The sequence below is a fragment of the Amphiprion ocellaris genome, chromosome 15, assembly GCF_022539595.1.
Source record: "Amphiprion ocellaris isolate individual 3 ecotype Okinawa chromosome 15, ASM2253959v1, whole genome shotgun sequence".
Taxonomy (NCBI): domain Eukaryota; kingdom Metazoa; phylum Chordata; class Actinopteri; family Pomacentridae; genus Amphiprion; species Amphiprion ocellaris.
Window position 1 is genome coordinate 14,991,620 of NC_072780.1, and position 19,818 is coordinate 15,011,437.

General features: G+C 40.0%; 2 protein-coding genes across 3 annotated transcripts; one reads left to right on the forward strand and one right to left on the reverse strand.

Moving 5' to 3' along the window:
* The first annotated feature begins 3,959 nt into the window (after positions 1-3,959).
* smim12 (small integral membrane protein 12) lies at positions 3,960-6,940 on the forward strand. 2 transcript variants are annotated; one of them, XM_023275787.3, is made up of 2 exons: positions 3,960-4,088; positions 5,732-6,940. In XM_023275787.3, exon 2 carries the CDS (start codon positions 5,760-5,762, stop codon positions 6,033-6,035), a length of 276 nt encoding a protein of 91 aa, XP_023131555.1. In that variant the 5' UTR covers positions 3,960-4,088; positions 5,732-5,759; the 3' UTR covers positions 6,036-6,940. The 2 variants fall into 2 exon arrangements, with proteins under 2 accessions (XP_023131555.1, XP_054874191.1); XM_055018216.1 differs by having other exon boundaries at positions 4,073-4,092.
* Positions 6,941-13,288: 6,348 nt separating this feature from the next.
* gja4 (gap junction protein alpha 4) lies at positions 13,289-19,242 on the reverse strand. Its single transcript, XM_023275777.3, has 2 exons — positions 19,052-19,242; positions 13,289-16,254 (listed from the first exon to the last, which is right to left on the reverse strand). Exon 2 carries the CDS (start codon positions 16,243-16,245, stop codon positions 15,091-15,093), a length of 1,155 nt encoding a protein of 384 aa, XP_023131545.2. The 5' UTR covers positions 16,246-16,254; positions 19,052-19,242; the 3' UTR covers positions 13,289-15,090.
* Positions 19,243-19,818: the final 576 nt, after the last annotated feature.

Below are 19,818 nucleotides of genomic sequence, written 5' to 3' on the forward strand. Positions count from 1 at the left end.
TCATATATTCAGAAACCATTAAACATGCCAAAATGGTTTGTAATGCCAAAAGCAAATAAATGTTTTCATATTCATTATGGACTTCATTAACAGTGTTAGTATGCTTGTATGACCTCAAAGGGTATGTTGTGGGTAATACTAATCTGAATTTAAAGGCTAAGCATTGAGTGTATTCATTGATATCACTGTATAACTTATTGCACTTTATTGTCATTGTGACAATTTTGAAAAATCTCATGGTTTAAATATGCCTCTGGTCTATAAACAGGAGAACAGAATTGGCATTTGATCCAAGCAAGAAGTGTTGTTTCCGTAATGTGTTGAATTTTCGACAACACCATGAGTGGCTGATTGAAACCCAAACTCTACTCGTAACCTCTAACCTCAAAATGCCCAAAACCAGTTAGTTATTTTTCCCTCTATAGGACAGACTAGCTGCACAAAAGAGCAAAAAAGCCTTTATCTTTGTTTTCCACATCTGGTACTTCTTCTCCTCACCATCTGTTCCTCTGCTTGATCACAGTCTGTGTCAAGAGTCCTCCTGCTTCATTCCAAATCAGAGGCAATCCATCAAAATCTCTTGTGCATCTTTTTTGGTCATATTCCACATCCATCTCCTTGTTAGCCCTCTCCCTACATCCTAATTTGAGGCTAAACCTGCTTGTCACAGGTCCTTAAGCACACTTTGTGTCACATGTGTCACATCGCTGCCACCTCTCTGTTTGTTAACCCATGTATTTAGTGTCTGGACTGTTTTCAAAACGTTGAGTTTGGGGACTTCACAGCCAAAAGAGCACCGTGCTTGAAGGTTTCAGCCTGTGGAGAGCCATGCTGCAGATTTTTTCTGGCTCTTGCGATTCAGCAGTGATTTAACCTAAGTCCTGGCTGTCATTTTTTGTGTAATGAGGAAACTTCCCACCACTGACCATGCCTGACGTCTGTAATTAACTTGTGCAAATAGAGCAGGTCTACAGGGCTCCAGTTAAGGGGCTGTGACACTCCACTCTGTCAGCCTCGGTTTCTGATTTAGATTGATAAGATGGTTCTATTTTTACAGGATTTTTTTTTTTTTTTTTTTTGGCGGGAGCATTTCTAAATCACATTCACTAATAAAAAGGAACTGATGAAATAATCCTGGCAGTGCCAAGTTTCCTGGTAAAGCAGAACTGGCATTAGTAATGTTGTTTTCCTGCAGGGGATGAGCACATTTCACTTTATTTGACAGGACTGATCAAATGCCAGTTCTGGCAAATACAAGATGGACAGCACAGAGGGAGGAGCAGCTTAAAAGAATAATTTGAAGCATGAAGCATAATCACCCACACAGTTAATCACAACATTTTCAGCAGCATTTGAAGCAATGATAACAAATTTGGATATAGCGCTGTGTTGTTTTGTTTTTCACTCTTTGCCTCTGCACAAATGACCATTGAGTCAGAGCTACTCATCCCTCCATGGCAGGCTGCATTCCAGATGCTAGAGATCAGCCTTGTGCCCAGCATTGGTATATTTTTATGGAAAACTTTTCGGCCTCGGAGCTGAAATATCAGTGTCATCAATCATACAGAGCTTTGCAAAGAACACTTACCGATTCACTACCCAGAAACTACAGTGGCAAAGAGAAATACTTTCCCTCCCCTATAGTCATAGTTGCAATATATAGTTTTCTTTGTGGGTGAAATTTACACAATTTCTCTGCATCCCTCTCATAAGCAGTTAAAGTAAGCAAAGACTCTTAAACTGTTTGTGTCTTCACCCAGTACAGAAATCTTCTGAAAGTGTGTGTCTTTTATATGCCAAATGGTGCTTTTAAACTGAAAGAAAAAAACATCTTGGCACTTGAGGGGTTTGTCATCCAAAAAGGGGGGTAGCTCACGCCTTGTCACTGAATGGCACAATACTGGTGACAGATCTGTCAGCCTTTCATGTGTATTCCTTGAGAGGAGGATTTGTGCAAGAACCCCACTGAATGTTTTAACACAAAAAGATTTTTTATAGCTCCTAGTCCGTGCCATGGAAGGGACAAATATCTCAAGTATGTTACATAAGAAGACTGACTGAATAGTTACTACACAACACATACTTTATTAAGGCTGTTTGATTAAGAACTGTTTAATAGTTTTGTAGCTTGTATGACACAACTGAATACAATGCAGTTTACTCCCCCAGCTGCATAACATAAATGCAACAGCGCCTCCAGCATAGCAACCACAGATATGTGCGACACGTCCTCGATGTGCAGAAAGTTCCGAGCGTGAGCAGAAATCTTTTTGAAGGAGGAGTTCATAAATTAATCACAATGAATTAATTTATCATGATGTGAAAAGGTGCCACATGCAGATTTAAAGAGACACAAAAGAGGACAGAGGAGTAAATCATACCTGTATGTGTGTTGATTCAGCAGAGATAGTATTATATGAGCACACTTGATCTACAGGAGTGTAAATATTTGAAAGCATTACAGAGGGCCTGAGAGCCTCACTGCATTCCATTATCTTTTGAACTGTCACCTGGTCCCTGAATTTTACGTTTTTCTTTTTAATAAATGTAGACATTTTTTCACCATAAATTGATGCAAAAAAAGGATAAATTGATGCAATAAAAAACCCCACAGAATGCATATTGGTTACCACTATCACTATTAGCTCTCTCTCTTCCTGTACCTCTCTACAGCTATTGCTCTGAACCCACACTGGTCTAATCTGCACTTACTGGTCCCACCAGTTTATCTAGTGTTTGTATTCTACTTTATGTTGTCTGTCTGTTTCCATCTACTTTCTTTTTCTCTCTCCACTTTATTCTCACTCCACCTGGTCGAGGTAGATAGCTTCCCTACCTGAGATTGGTTCTGCTGGAGGTCCTCTTTACTTTTGGGATTTGTTGGGTTCTCTATATATAATTTTTTCAGGTCTCAATTCTATCTTTTACATTGTTTTGGTATATTCTATATATTGTTGCAAGGTCTTAACAGCACTATTTGCCATACTCAGGTAAATTATGCTTTACGGTCTTTATGTTAATATTTGAACTAGTTAAGCAAATTAATATTCTTCATATTTTTTAAAATATATATGTAGTGCATTTTAAACACAGAGTTTACAAAGTCCTTTGACAGACAAGCCAAGAAAAGAGAAAATAGTAAGCAAGACATAAGTACGACAGAAAGTCAGCCAAGACACGGAAAGAAAAAAAAGGAAAGACAAGAGAAGCAAAAAACAGAGATAGAGTTAACACTGCAAAAGCTGCCAAATGCAGAATTTCACGATGAATACATTAACAGAATAACCACCAATTAAAACAAATGAAATGATAAAGCACCAAAATGTCAAAGCACAAGCAGTAAAAGATACAATTTTGACAAATCCATGACACCAATCTTATTTCTCTACTGGACAGCACCTTGGCTCAACTGCTGTTGCTTTAAATGTGCTTTATAAATAACAGTAATATGGATTAACTAATGCTGAGTTATTGCCTTTTGTATTTTTTGCGTCTGTAGTCTTCTTGTTTGAACTTTTTGTGTTGTTATATTGCTTTCTGGGTATGCTGCTTTTTATTTGAAAGCACTATATAAACAAAGTTAGTAATGAATAATGATTAACATAACCTAGCCACTTATTATGAGTAGATTAGTTGCACTCAATCCATATTTTAATGATCTTACCTTGAATGTATGCATTTTTGGCATATAAAAGCATTATATTATATTATATTATATTATATTATATTGTATTGTATTGTATTGTATTGTATTGTATTGTATTGTATTGTATTGTATTGTATTGTATTGTATTGTATTATATTATATTATATTATATTATATTATAATATATTATATTATATTATATTATATTATATTATATTATATTATATTATATTATATTATATTATATTATATTATATTATATTACTAAAAGAATAAAAACAATCTAAATGTAGTTAGTTATTTTGTATTTTCAAGCAGTGCGCCATTTTGACCAGTAGGCGGCGCTAAAACACTGAGAAAAGGCTGCAGCTTGTGACCTGGAAGGATTCAGAGCTTCACACGGATGTTGAGTCACTGCAGCACCAACGTGCTAACGGTAAAGGTAAGTAAAGACTACCGGGAAATAAACTAAGGTCATTATTTATACTACAGACAGACAAACAGCACATGGGCAGCTTTCATATAGAGATAGACAGAGAGGAGATGTGGGTGAAGTGTGATCTTTAAAGTGACTGTTAGGGTTACTGAAGAGCTATCGCCGGTTAACTACTATTTCCTGCACATTACAAGCAGTTTATATGAATGACTTTGACGCCGAACATTGTATAATTTAACCTATAATACACCGTCACCTGTCACACTTTAGATATTGTAGTTTATACGCTTTTAGACGCCGTGTTTAAATTGTTTGGAGCCCAGTTCCTATTCATTAGTGTGCCGCGTTCAATGGTGGAAGCGGCTAAGTGGCGAACTCCATTGCAAATGTTCCCATTTAATTTCGTACGCTAATTTACACGATACAATTAAGGATGTCGAATATGAAACAAACGCTCATGAATGGTGAAGAACAGCTCTTTAATTCGGCTTGACTTAAAAAAGCCCACAAACTCGCATTACTATGATATTGTGAGATTTGTTTGTGGTTATGTAAATTAGCCATTCAACAGAGTTGGCTAACATTAAAGTGTGGAGTGTCTGTGTTGACAGTCGCAGAAAATGCGTCAGGGTTTTGTTGAAGTTGTTAATATGTAATAGTCAGTCGCTACTTTTGAGGGTAAAAAATACTTGTAGTTTAGTGGCTGTTAGTTCCGCCATTTGTTTTGTTTGCTATTTGTGCCACAGGTCAGGGCTAAGACGAGGGCATAAGAAGGACAAGATAGGCCTACTGACTTTTTAATGCACATGCCCGTTTAGTTCAATCCTAGTGCACTTTTTAAACCCTTTTATCCGCTTTTCTCCCCCATTATGTGACCTCCTCTCGTTAAAAAGACCAAAATAATAACTTTCCTCATTCTGCCTTTTCTTATGATTTTAAGTAGTACACAGCAGACTATGTGTTGTTTTTTTTTTTTTTTATCAATGTAAAACAAGAGGTTTTATGTTTTGTATTTTTCTGTGTTAAGTTCAGTAACACCCTGTCAGTAGCAAGTAATGGACCTGAAAAATTAACACGTTTTTAAATGAAATCAATTTTGAAATAATGCAATTAGTAAACCGTACAGACTGCGATTTAGGATGTTTGTCGTGCAGTGAATCACTGTTGTGTGAATGGTTTTAAAATTCATGCCGTTCTCCTTGTGTGACGAACACTCTGGATGGTGTCTCACATGTGCCAGATTTAAAACGTGATGGAGCCACGTTTTAAATCTGTTTCATGGTGAATATTTGAAATGAAGCTTGACTTTTTTTTTAAATACATGAATGCAGATCAAATTACATTAGCAGTCAGAAAAATCACAGTTAGATATTTTCCCCAAATTGTTCAGCTCTAAAACATAATTTGATTTAACTGTCAGAATCAAATTCCACCACTAGAGCGAACCAGTAAATAGGAAATGTGTATCACATTTAAGCTTATAAAATCAGAACGTGTGAGGTAAAGGAAAGTTGCTGGTTTTTTATCAGTGAATTTTATTGGCCCTTTGAATGGCCATTAACTGTTTCCTCTGACGATATTGCTGCGATTTTACTCTTATCCAGGCTTAATTAGATTTATCCTTTATTCTCTGTTTTCCCCGCATGGAGCACCTGGCAGCCAAAGCCGTGTGCAGTCATGTGGCCTGTCGTGTGGACAGCGTTGCGGACCTATGCTCCTTATGTCACCTTCCCTGTGGCGTTTGTGGTCGGAGCAGTGGGATACCATCTGGAGTGGTTTATCAGAGGGACCCCCAAACCTCGGGAGGAAGAGAAGGGCATCCTGGAACTCAGAGAGGAGCGAAAGCTGCAGGAACAAGTGGGTATGGACAGCACCCAGGTGCTCAGCCTGAAAGAGAAACTGGAGTTCACCCCTAAAGCAGCTCTAAACAGGAACCGAGCTGAAAAGAGCTGACTGACATCTGTGCGATAGACTTTTATCCTGTCAGGAGGAGAATGCGCTGGGAACACACGGTGAATCAGAGGGGAAAATCGCTCATTGTTTCGACTCACTTCAGCCATAGTTTTTCACTCTTCAACACCAAAAAGCATCAGCTTCTCGGGTGAACACTGGACACTTCAGTAGTTGGAGAAAAATTCTATACCATATTTTTTGTCTTCTGTTAAATGAAATAAATCATTGTGCTGTATGTGATTCTCCAACCAGCCACTTGATTGGTGCACGTTAGCTTATGTGATTGTACCAGAAGCTTGCCACTGTAATTAGAACACCCTAATTATGGAACATTGGATGTTCGAACTGTCTGATCATGCAGTTAAAGGAGGAACGCTGTTTTATTTAAACCTTGTTGTGGTGCTATGACACCAATTTTAATGTGACTTTTTTCATGAAGTCACTTTTATGTCATCTCATAAAGCTGATTTTCATGGCACAAACCTCCCACAATGTGTTTCTTCCTTAAACATGTTCTGTACTTTAAGAAGGGACCTCTGGTTGTGAACATAAAGTGGAAAAGAACCACAGGCCTTTGTTGTAGTTCTTTATATCTCCCGTAACCTTGGATAGTATGTGACAAAATAAGCCAGCAGTGTGGGAGGTCCCTCAGGAAGTTTAAGCTGCTTAGTCGTATTGTCTGGAACATGTACATGTACAATACTTTCATTTTAGAAAGTTTGGATGGTTTGCACACTGCAAGTTTCAACTGTGCGTGTCAATGAAAATTCGGAGTATAAAGGAAAATTGTGTTTTTATGCTGAAAGTATGTGCCTGATTGATGTTTCAATTAGTGTTGGAATCCTCTCTCAAGAATTATTTAAAGGGAAATTTATTCTAGCCAAATAATAAAACTTTGAGTTTCAGTTTTTGTCGCTTGTGTTGGAGCAGCATTGTTTCACTTTCAGGTCCGAGCAAATACCTGATTCTCCTCGTGTCATTATGAAACAAGTCCGCTGCCAAGGACAGAAAGTAACTTCAAAGTTGAAGGAAGGAAGCAATGACTCTGCTCATTGAGCTTCAAGAAGGAAATTATTTTGGAAGGAAGCCGCAAACTCATTCACCTTTACAGTTTGACCTTTTGAACAATTATGTGGTCATAAATTGTTAAAGGAAAAGAACAGTGTGGTTTTTAGAAAATTAGAAACTCAAACTCTCTGAAGTTGCTGGCTATTGTGCAGTTGATGTGTTTTAGTGTTAAACGTCCTTAAAAATAACAGATTTTCAGTTACAGCTGGTATTTCAACCCTTTAGAATCTGATGAATTAGTCTTTTTAATCACAACATGTAAAATCTGGATATTTTAGTGTTAGATGTTGGAACTGAGAAAGTGCAGTGCGATGTAGTTTAAAATTACGACAGTAATTACGCAAAAGCATCTATAAAATGACACAAGTTTCCATTAATTCAGTGCCTCTGCTTGTTAGGCCAACACACACTCCACCTCATGTAAGTGCTGTGTTTACCTGATTGTATACTGTGCACTGATTAGATACAACACTCAAACCATTGGTGAGGTGGTGTTACAATGCACTGTTTTGCTTGAAAATTTTGGGTTCTGGTGTTTGTGGGGATGTTATTTGGACATGGGTCACGCATCTAAACATTGTTTCAGACTGAGCACGCTGACCCTATTCAAAGACACTCCACAATGCTAGTGGTCTCCCTCAGTACGATGATGTGTTCTGCCCCACCAAAAAAACTGGACCCTTGGTCTCCAAACTCCCCAGACAACGCATAAACTACAGAGGTCCCATCCCACAATTGCACTACCCAAAGGAGTCGCTGCCAACATCCTGGTAACAGACACCACAGGACACCCCAGAGGTTTTGTGTCCATGCCCCGATGGGTAATACCTCTTGGCTACACTAGGGCGACGTACACACTCAGGAATTTTATGGGCAAGTGGTTTTAATGTTGTGGTTTTAATGTTAGACTGCCTTTATTTCAAAATAAGCAGTTTCTCAAGCCAACCTGATCTAAGACAATCAACCTGATCCAAGCAATCAACCCATTAACTGTGTTCAAAGAACCCACTTAACTGGTTGACTCTTAACAGAAGCCTTTAATCCAGATAACAGATCACTGTGATAAAAACCATAACCAGCAATAACTGATGCAATATGTGCATAAGCCATAGTTAATACATTTGGATACAGGTAACAGCTGACATGCACTGCTGTTAATTTTGACTCTATGCTGTTGTTATACAACAACACTGATGGATGGCTAAACATTCTTTTTGAGACCTGCGTCAGTGGAAAAATTCCTTTTAAGGGTATTTTTCCACTGCCTTCCTTTCAGTCTGTCAGTAATGTTGCAGATTTGTAAACTAGTACAAAAACAGTGATTCACTTTCATCGACTCATTTTATCCTGTGTGACAATTTGAGTCATGAGTAAAAACATGGTGTTTTTCTGTGGAATAATGTAGTGCTTAAAAATACACAGGACGACTGTCAAGACATCATGTTTCCTTTAACTCTCTCTCTCTGCCTTCATATTAAATAAAGACAATCTTTATTATTAACCTCATTATTATTGCATGATGTGTCAAGAAAGTAGACTTGCATCCAAAGATGGAGAAATTGTTGGTCTCGTAAATGCTCCCGAATGAGATATTTTGGGGTTTCTTAAGTAACACATATTTTGAGAGACGTAGAATAATTATTTTGTTGACATGTTTCCTCCAGTCCCATAGCCTTTCCTTATAATGAAACAGAAAGATCCATCTCTTCTGCACTCCAGGAGCTCTCTCATTGGACGATAACCTTTGCGGTGTGCCAGGATACGTTCTGCTACGTTACCCTGCGAGCTATACTGAAATGGGAAAGATTATGAGGCCCAGATTTACATTGGCACCAGAGTGGTGAATGCTGTGCTATCGGCAGCCATCAGCTTTTACTCCCCTCTTAAATTTGCTATCAGTGGAATGACCGGCTCCAATCCAGCTACCCCTGTTGTGCATGTTTAGAGTAGCAATTACTTCAAGCTGGTGGAAGTTTCCATTTGAAGCTAGTGAAGATGGAGAGGTGGAAGTGAGGCTGCGGATAGATTCCACTGAGAGTTAACAAGGAGTGCGGTGTTTTTAGGTGTGTGAAAGGTCTGTGCGTCCCCCTGGGAACAATCTGAGGACAGGTCGACCGACTTAACAATGGCCCAGCTCCTCAAAACTGGACAGTAGTGTGGGAACCAAACACCGAGACTCCTGAGAAAGGAGGGGGATGTTGGGAGGTGCTCCATTGTTTTGCTGGATGATGGGGATAATGGGTACGGGTGATGGTGGCTGCTCTGTTTTTTTTTTTTTTAAGGAGGTCCAATCCAACATCCTGAGTGGACAGGCTGGAGACGGTGTTCCCTCTGCTGCAGGAACAATAGAGCTGTCTGCCTGCTGGAAGGGCACCACATCCCTCTATTAAATAACCACATACACACAAGCTAGGAATACAGGTATCTGTGTATAAGTAATGTACACACTGACAGCAGCCAGAACATAAACATACAAAAGGTGGGTCTCGTACTTAGAGAGGAAATCAGATGAAAAACATTTACAAGTATTTTCTTGGAAGGCATCTAAATGAGTTACAAATACGTTCTTCAAGCAAACGAATGTCAAGTCCGTTCTTTATTATCCTTGAATGATAGAATTAGCATGGTGGCAACCCACAAAGATAAACTCTAAAGCTGCATTATAGAGCAAGACAAGCTTGTATCCCATCCGTGATATCTTAAGAAGTTGTTATGGCAAGCACGGTAGTAAATTATTGTGTATGTACAAAACCAGCGGACACAGAAAAACATCAGCGGCTGCCCATATTTTCTGGCCACTTGACAAATCTAAATCTGAACATGCTTTCAGACAGCAAGCAGTTGGTGTCAGTGGGACTATTGGCTGCAGTCTGATCCTATGCCTGTACACAACAGGCTTTTCTACTCCTCTGTCCACCTTCTATAGCCTCATCAGGGAGCATAATGGAGCAGGTTGGGGGTTAAAACAGAGGAGATAGTTCAAATGTCAGTCAGTTATAGGAAATTTTGTTAAGTGGTGTCATGAGCATTGTTTTTTTTGTTTTTTTGTTTGTCCTAGACAGGATAATCAGACTTTGCAGCTGAGTTGTCTTCACTGCTCTGTTTATTTTGTGCTGATTGAGAGGCATATAAGTCATGCCACGGTGACATATAGATGTTGCAACAGTTTTTTTTTCTGTGTGTGTGTGTGTGTGTGTGTGCATTTTTGTGTAGAAAATGGGTCTCCAGCCAGGAATCCAAACAGCGACTCATTGCTCAAAGCATTTGCACCTGTCTGCATGTAGGATGTCCTGCAACCATTCGGCTTCAAGGTAGACGATGTGGCAGCAAGTTAAACAAGATGAATCATCGTAATATCTAAATGCAGCACCAAAGTGCTAAGTGTGCCATCATGTTTATATTCCAAACACTGGATTAGGTACCGGCTCACATGTCTGAAATCACCTTCACAATGTCTCTTTTTTGTTTGCTCTGTTTGGGTCTCCTCCTCCTGTTCAATTCTCCACTCTCAGCCTTTTTTAACTGGCATGGAGCCAGTTCAGTTTTTTTTGGCAATCCAGTGCACCCACAAAACCAAACAGTTTTGTTGTGAACTGACCAAATTCAGTATGTGGCGGTTTTCGTCAGCTCTTCAGGAAATTCTGCATACAGCTTTCCTTCCTGAGAAGAGGCCTTCAAGCTTCTGCTAAAATTCAGCATGTTAAGACTCAACGTTGAGTTTATTCTGACGACCTGACGAACACGATTTCATTTCTCTCAGGTTTCATACACCCCCACAGATGTCACAGATGTCAAAATGATTCCCATTTGGATATAAGTGGCGACTTATCCTCAGTGGGAAGCAATATTTTAGGTTTTGAACAAACCTGTTTTATGTATTCACCAGCTGGTTACTGTGTACAGTGGGTTTTACTTTTACTCTTTTTGACGAAAAACTATTACACATTGATGACAGCTTTAAGTGTGCACTGTAAAATCAAAACCATGAGCTTGATGGCACTAAAGGAGTCCGTACTGCTGAGATACACTAAAGAGTCAGGTGGATTTGCTCTGTGGAGAGCCATCACTTTAAGCCACTCCTTTTAGATGCTGACTAATGCTACCCCAAACATTAAAACGTGGAAGGTTGTGACCACAAAGACCTCACTGTTACCACAGTTATTGTACTGCAGGAGGACAGTAAACCTACTTGTCATTCAGCTACACAACTGCAAGGTTTAGAAGAACTAACAAATGAACCTGGAAAAGTTAAATGAAACCCCCACCCCGCTCGCACTCATGCAAATCTGTGTGAGCTGTAAGTGGTACCAGCCGTCTTAATTGAGTCCAGCCACACAGCAGGCGCGGTGCCCATTTCCCCCATCCTCCACGGGCCTTTGATGGGGTGGCCGTGACTTTAGGTCAACAAACAGGGGGACAAAACAATGCAACAATGCCCACTGCAGCCCCATTGTCAGGGTGAACAATCCCCAACAACCAATCCCTGGAGACAAACAATACTGGACCAGGAAACAGATACAGGCCCACTTCCTGTCCAGCATTTAAATTTAGGAACTGGTCAGAGTATTTTTTGTCGGGTTGTACTAATGTTCAAATAAAGGTCTTTGTGCATGAACGTGACATTGTTAAGGATACAGAGAAAGTCGTGTGTTGGTATTGTGTGCATGGATGTCAAGATAAACAAATGGAGTTGGCACATGTCTGCCTTTTACAAATACAAACATGCTACAACATTAACACTGTGATCTTTGCTGGGCAAGGAACATTATTTCTAATTATGTCAGAATACAAAGATGTTAGATAACTTTGGTGACCTCATCCGCCCTGCAGCTGCTATTTTAAGCGCTGCTGGTCACTTGGTTCTCCGTGTGGATGTGAAAGTCTGAGTTTTGTGAAGTGAGGCGCAACTTCTTGAGAGTGTTTGTGCATGTGAGTGCCTTGTCTGCCTTTTCAGGGTGCTTCCTCTAGATATGCAGGCCTTTTGCCAGTACAGCTGGCAGGAAGTATGACAGCAGATCAGCCTGTTTTGGCCAGGCCAGGCACATAGCGTAGGTGAACCCTTTAAAGTCCCTCCAGAGGCCAGTGCCGTGCATGAAAGCTCTAAGAACCTTCCCTAAAGAAGAGTTGCCTCTGGGCTTGACAGTTGGCCTTTTATAAGACCTGCTGGAGCCTGGAGGGCACTTGACTGCTTTACAGTCTAAAAGTTTGTGTACAGGGGTGAGATTTACCCTCTCTACCTATGTGTGTGTATGCTCTTTCACCAAACTGCAAAATTGCCTGTGTCTGCGTGGGATCGGCCGCATGTGGCTTCACCAACAGAGTGAGGAAATGCATCAGCAGTGACTTCAACAATGTCAGGAAGTACGGTTAGAATGGCATCTGATCCCAGACATTCTCTGTCAACACTGTTAAGGATAACCTGTCTCATAGATACAAGTCTTTGCAACTCATAACTCCCTTTCATTTTCACAGTTTCATACAAACAAATGTCTTCATTGTTAAGATTTTGTTGGACATCCTTTTAAGACACTATGCGCTGTGATTATGGGAAATAGTCTAGACATTAATAATAAGTAATCAAACCAAAGAATGGGCGAACATCTTAGTAATGTCCTATTGTCCTGCTAGAGGAACATAAAAGCAAAACATCACTTTCATCTGTACTGTTGAGGGGGTTGAAATTTCACTGGTGGGAAGATAGTGACTGTTGAGACAAAGAAAAATAGCCGGTGGAGCAGCAAATAACCTGCACTGACTGTTGTTCTCATCTCGCAGGTTTATATTTGCTTCACTGAACAGGAGGTGAGAGTTTAGTCTGCCCAAAGAACAGAGCAGGGCGTTGATCGGTTCTAAGGAAGATGGATGCAAAAGGGAGCTCCGCTGTGCTGTTGCTTGCTTCGGTTGGCAGCAAAGGGGACCGATACGGGTCGCCCTGTGCAATCTGTTCCATGACCCCCTGGCTTTTTGTGAAAACAGACATGAACAATCACATGGACGCATGCACGCAAACGCTGACTGAGATAACAAGACTATAGCCGACTGCCAGCCAAGTTCTTGTGAACAGGCATTGAAATGGGCAGCTTCAGCGTGCTGTGTGGATTGTTTTCTCAACAGAATCTGCCAATTTATCCTTAACACGCACTCACAATAAAAACACATTCCATTCCGAGGACCGAGCCTTCCTATTATTATTAAATTAGAAAACATTTTATTTAACCACAGCAAAATTAAAGAAAAAGCCAGATTCATTTCATTTCAGCTGTTACAGTTAATTTGAACTCACAAACAGTCCAAGCTGTTTGTGGTATGAAGGCCCATCTCACATAAATTTTCCCTTTGACCCTTTTTCCTAACTGCTTATCGCCATGAAGACAGTTCAGTAAATTGCTGGAAATGAATGGTGTATAGCAGAGTGCTGCTGCTACATCATGAAAAAGACACATGATTACATTTTTTCAGAGCCTGGGGGAGCACCTTTTGTTGAAGTTCTGGATTTTATCAGTTGTTCTCCTAGAAAATAGCTTTAACAGTGAACACTCTCAGGGGGACATTAAATAAAGCCAACATAAAGCGCTGTTCCACCTTGTATGAACTTTTGCTGGCATATAAGTGATGTCCTTATTCCCTGTATAGCCAGAGCTGCAGATCTGAAAACAGCCATTAAATCAATTTTCCCCCTCAGGTTATACTCATAATACCATATAAGGCTCATTCACTTCTCCACACCTTTGTCTTTCTGCTATTTATTCTGTTATCTTTCCCTTGAGTTATTCAGTTCCTCCATGCTGCAACTGTATTTAGACAGCAGAAAGTTAGACACAGAAAACACACTCGCTTCAGAGAAGCTTATATCTCGTCCAGAAATCAAAGGGAAGAAAACCATCATATACACTGAAATTCCACTTGCATGTGAATAATGGAATTGTTTTTTTCAGTTGCTGAATGATCGTGTCATCATTCATTCATTACATGTTTATTTTAAACAAAAAAAATAAATATTAGCACTGGTATTTCTTTGTAATACCTTAAACATTAAATACAGTTTTCTCATAATTCGCCATCTCCTTTCGTTGATTTTGTACATTTCTGTACCGCTTTCAGCCCATTCAATGTGCAATCACTAATGCATCTCCTGAGCTCTATCTCTAGCTCACTAAAAGGTTTGATTTTTCAAAGTGGATGTTTGTGTTTGCATTATTCAGTGAGTGCTGTACGCAGTGGTGCTTTCTCTCCCTCTTCTTTCATAGCTGAAATATTATGGTTGCTGGCAATGATCAGTCATGTTCAGTCCCACATTTCCCATGGTTTGGCTCCCCTTCTCTTCAACCCTGCCTTTCCTAGTCCACGTCCCAAACTTGAGTGACCAACACTCACTGGGTGAAAGGGGAAATGACATTGTGTGTGAGCATGCATGCGTGCCTGCATCCACGCAGCCATTATCCTCCTGGGAGCTGAGCAGGATCCAGAGACCAGTGCATTCCACAGTGTGGACGAAGCCACTGGGAGCGGAGGGGTCTTCAAACAACTCCAGGGTTTACAGTGCAAATCTCAGGGGAACATGCTTAAATCTGGCTCTGCTGCATTCCCTCCCATAAACACTCACACAGTAGCCCTCTGCAGAGTTGGTTTTTTTTTTGTACACCGTCACATTTTGCACTAAAATCCATTAAATGTAACACAAAGGCATCTTATGACTTTAATCTTGTCTCATGGAGGAGTCTCATTTTCCTTGCCTTGGGGAGTGTTCTCAAAATGTTTCATTTAGAATAGGTCCATTTATCTGGTAAATCTCTGTTTGAATGTCTGTCTGCCTGTGAGGCATTGAGTTCACAGCGTAATAGTTGTTCTTTTTCATTTCTCCCCCTTTTGGGCTCTTACCGTGCACTCCTGATAGTCAAGTGCTGTGTGCAAGATGGCATTTCTAAAAACCAAAAACTTGAGCAAAGCTTTCATACATATACACATAGTAAAACCCCATCTTACTGCATCATACATAATGTTTTTGTTTTGAGTGTCCCTTATGGACACTCTTAGTATTTTTCCCAGTGTGATGTGTATGCTTCTTATAATGAACTCTAGGAGAATGTGTAGTTCTCATAGCTCCCATGCAGTTCACATAACTGGGAAGCAAGTCAGTCGCATTCTCTCCGGATCCCCAGGTCACCTCTATGGCCATGTCCCCATAGCTCTCACAGGGGTTGGAGGAGTAGTGCACAGCTGCACCCTGTGAGGGGAGTTCGACATGGCTCTCTGCTTTATAAGGCTCCGACACCTCTGTTTGGAGTTCTGGAGTCTGTTGTCGGGCTGGTTCTTGCTCAGCCCGAGGTAGGTAGTCCAGGTACTCGGCTCGGTAGCGTTTCTCCAGCCGATGGGAGATGGCCAGCTGGAGCAGTTGGAGGAGCTCGATGAGGTTGAGGAGCAGGGAGATGGCAGCAATCACCTGAGTGTAGATGGTGAAGATGGTCTTCTCTGTGGGCCGAGAGACAAAGCAGTCCACTGTATGAGGACAAGGGAACCCTGTGCACTCGAACTTAGCTTCAATGAAGAAGCCATTGTAAAGGAACCAGAGGCCAACAATAAAGCCAACTTCCAGGAGGACTTTGAACAGGATGCTTAATGCATATGCACCCAACAGCCTCCCTTTCAGTTTAGGCGCCTCAGGGAGAGGTTTGTCAGTTTTTCCACCTTTCCCACCACTCTTTTCTTTCTCCTTTTCTTCTGCATTGTCTTCAGTCACTTTGGTATCGAGCCTTTCTGTTATGATTTCCCCTTTCTTGCTTCGACCTTCTTCTGCCTGCTTCTCATCCTTAACCTCCTGTTTTTCCTTGTCCTTCCCAGCCCTCACAGCCACATACGCAAAGTAGAAGATGGTCGGCGTGGAGACAAAGATGACTTGGAGGACAAAGTAGCGGAAGTGGGATATTGGGAAGGCTCTGTCGTAGCAGACAGCTGTGCATCCAGGTTGGTGGGTGTTGCAGACGAAGTCGGCTTGTTCGTCATCCCAGGCAGATTCGGCAGCAGTCCCGAGTACCAGCATACGAAACAGGAAGAGTACGGTAAGCCAGACACGACCCACAGTTGTTGAATACTCCTGGCCCTCCTCCAGCAGGTGCTCCAGGAAGGACCAGTCAGCTCTGGACATCCTCTGCTCCTGAGAGGGACAATTGGTAGATAAGGGATGGGTGGAGAGGTGAAGGAAAAGATATAGAAGTTAACCCACTGGAGACACACGGAGGATTGTCTAGACTACAACAGCAGATACCAAATGAAGATAGACTCTTTAAAGCAGAGACAAAGTATTAATCTGGACACACACACTATGATAAGGGAAGCAGATAGCTACACTACATATCAAAATCTGCAAATCCTTACCATACCATACCATGATAACGACTATACCATTTTTGACCCATTAAAGATTTTGCAAGCTAGAACTTGACTTCACCAAATAATGAGAGATCGGCTAATGTCAATGTGTATATTTCTGGTAGTTTTTCCTAATAAACCTTCTGCAATTATCACTAAATCCAATGCAAATATATGGTGAAACCTCTATATGTGAACTAAGGTCAAACTAAAACTGATGTAATCAAACTTTTACCAAAAACAACCCACTTTAATTGACCTTTTTAAACTTTCTTCATTCAGGTTAAAGAGTAAAATGCTGTATCAGATGCTTTGACTCCATTATACCTCTCTGCAAGTCCAGTTGTAGTAGTTTTGCAGCTCATTTAGTTTACCCACCTTTTCCTTTACTGCCACATTGCTGAACAAATTGGCTTGAATGTTTCACTTAACACCTACTTGGTATATTTTATTTGCCTTACATAACTCTCAGGGGCTCTCATAGCCAAATGCATAAGCGTTCAATCCTTTCTATATAAACGACAAATGAGCTAAGTTTCTCCAACCGCCACGGTATAATGGTGTCTTTTTTTTTTACTGAGGAACATATGTATCTGGCCACAGCCTCCCTCTTATTAGTTCTTCCATGAGCTCACACTGTTGTTAAGGTGGGGTCCAACTCCTTTTAATAAAGATGTGAAAAGCGAGGCCCCCATACTCTAAAATGAACTAAAACAAAAACATATGGAGCCAAAGTTGGCATTTAACGTGAATGGAAACAGTGTGCACTTTTCCTGTTTGCAGCTAAATGGAAGTGAAAAGAGAGGTTGGACATGTTTTTTACATTATACAGGAGCATTCACTGCATGAATCAGCTAATGCAGATTCAAATCAGACACCATTATTGATTTCATGCAAGCATAATCGTCAGTTATGGAAGGTGAGTGGTTAGAAATGATAACAGTCACAGTCAGTGGCACGTCGGGAAACTCGACACAGACACATCTGAATAAACATCCTGTGTGAGGGAGTTCAGGCACCGCGGTGACACTTGTCTATTTGTTTGTGCTATTAGTGTTTTTCTGTTATTTTTTCCCCTCTGAGGAAAGAAAAACTTCTCCGATCGTAAAAAAATAAACTCTTCAGACAGGATGGGACAAGACAATGGCCTGTCAGGGACTCTAAATAACCCACTAAAGCGACACAGAAGTCATAACGGGACTGAACCTCTTTTGGAAGCATTGTCTTAAAGTTATCTCGACTAAACATACCACAAAATATCAACAGATTTGTAATATGTTATTCTAGCAGAGCGGCAACGATTGGTCGATCAATCAAGTGGTTGTCAACTATGAACTTAATCACCAACTATTGTAATGATTGATTAATCAGTGTGAGCAATGTTTGGGGTGGAAAAGGTCTAAAGATTCCATCTTCTTAAATTTGAGTATTTTCTGGTTCCTTTAGTCCTCTATGAGAGTAAACTGAATATCTTTGAGTTGTGGACAGTCACCTCGGGATTTAGACAACAGTATTCTAAGCTTTTCACAGTTTTCCGACATTTTAATAGAACAAACTGCTGGTTAATCAGATTCAAGTTTGATTACTGTTCCCAAATAGATTATTTACAGTATAGTTTCTCATGACCCAGGTGCAAACACAATAATACACACAATAAAAATAAATAAATAAATAAAAAAACACAATGAAATATGTAATGTCATGAAAGTGTAGAATTTTAAGCAGTCATGAACACCAGTGTGACAACTGTTGTGAACATTTTGGAATATAGGTACAAAAGTATATCAATAGCACTGTGCAACTATAAATAATACAGTAAAACTGAATTATAAATAAACCACCAAGCTAGTGACCACTGTGTACTCATGCATAGTATCAGTGGCAGGCATAGTGATGGTAATAGGGCAGTATAAAATCACTGTAGTGCCTCCCATTTATACTATGTACCAGTACACATATTAATCAAGAAAATAATTAACAGATTAATCACAGTGGAAATAATCATTACAACCTACACTCTAAGAGATGTTTTTTTAAAGCAACAGATAGGTTCAGCCAATAGAAAAGAAGCTCATACTGAGAATATCACACGTTAAAATACGATGAAACAAGAAGTCATTAGTGGCGGACACAAAAGATCAACAGGCTTTGCTCAGGACTTGACAAGTCAATTTTTAAAGTCAATTTAAATTCACTGGGTTTATTATTGCCACATTTATAGTTCAAAGAAATCATATGAACTTAAAGGAAAACACTTCAAAGCAAGTAATGAAAGCACAAATTCAAAGCCATTTCTACCATTACACTAAGTTATTTATTAAAAGTTATAGAACTTTGCAGTCAGTCTGTAATCCACTATTGGGACACAAAAGATAAAAATGATGAAAAGTAAGCCTGTAAAAGCGTACTGGTTTACACTGTACAGAATATCATTTGTAGGAAATGTTATTGTGGTACCTTGAAGGGATTCAAACTATATGAAAAACACATCACAGTTCAGTCACTGACAACTATTAAGAACTGAGGAGACATCTGATTATTTTCTAATCCAATTATTTCTCCCTAAAGATAAAGATTCCTACCTTTCTCTCTCGTGAACTTGGCTTTATCTCCTTGCTGTATCTCTGTTCTCAGCCCTTTGACTGTCACCTCTGCTCCTTCCACTGGAGAACCAATCTGCTGCTCCTCTGTGTTCGTCTTCTTTAAAAAAGATTCCATGTAATCGGAAAAAGTGGGGAGAACTTTCCCATGGCTGCTCTGTTGGTCCTCCCTCAGGAACTGACTCCAGGAAATGGGATGGATGAACTCTAGAGTAGTTCTGGTTAACTGCGCTCGGACGTTCGGCTCAGAAGTTTGTTTAAAACACCGCCGATTTTGCATTAATTGCATGAGAATATCGCTCGCCTTGGGTTATATATAAAGGTTAGAGGTACGGAGGTTCGGAAAGAAATCGAGGCATGAATGAACAATAGACAAGAAGGACAGGAGAGATTTAAAGTGAGAAGAATACTTTCGTCTGCACAAGCAACACAAATAAACGCATCTGAGTTCATTCTAGACCACTTTGTTCGTGTTAATTCAACTCATTTTTCTAGTTTCCCAAAATAGATCAGCCCCTAATTATGCTCTAAAAAGCTCCATAAAAGTTTTTTTCTGTAGAAATTTTCTTCTACAGTCTTTGAAACTACTTTAAATCACATTTCTTTGTCTATTTAGCGTGTTAAATCAGCTGATATCAAATTTTGTTAGTTCACAGACTCGTGTAATTTTCCATTAAACCACATAATGGCGCCAGTCAGCTTATTTCCATGAAGCACATGACGTACCCTTCAACTGAGAACCAGAATGG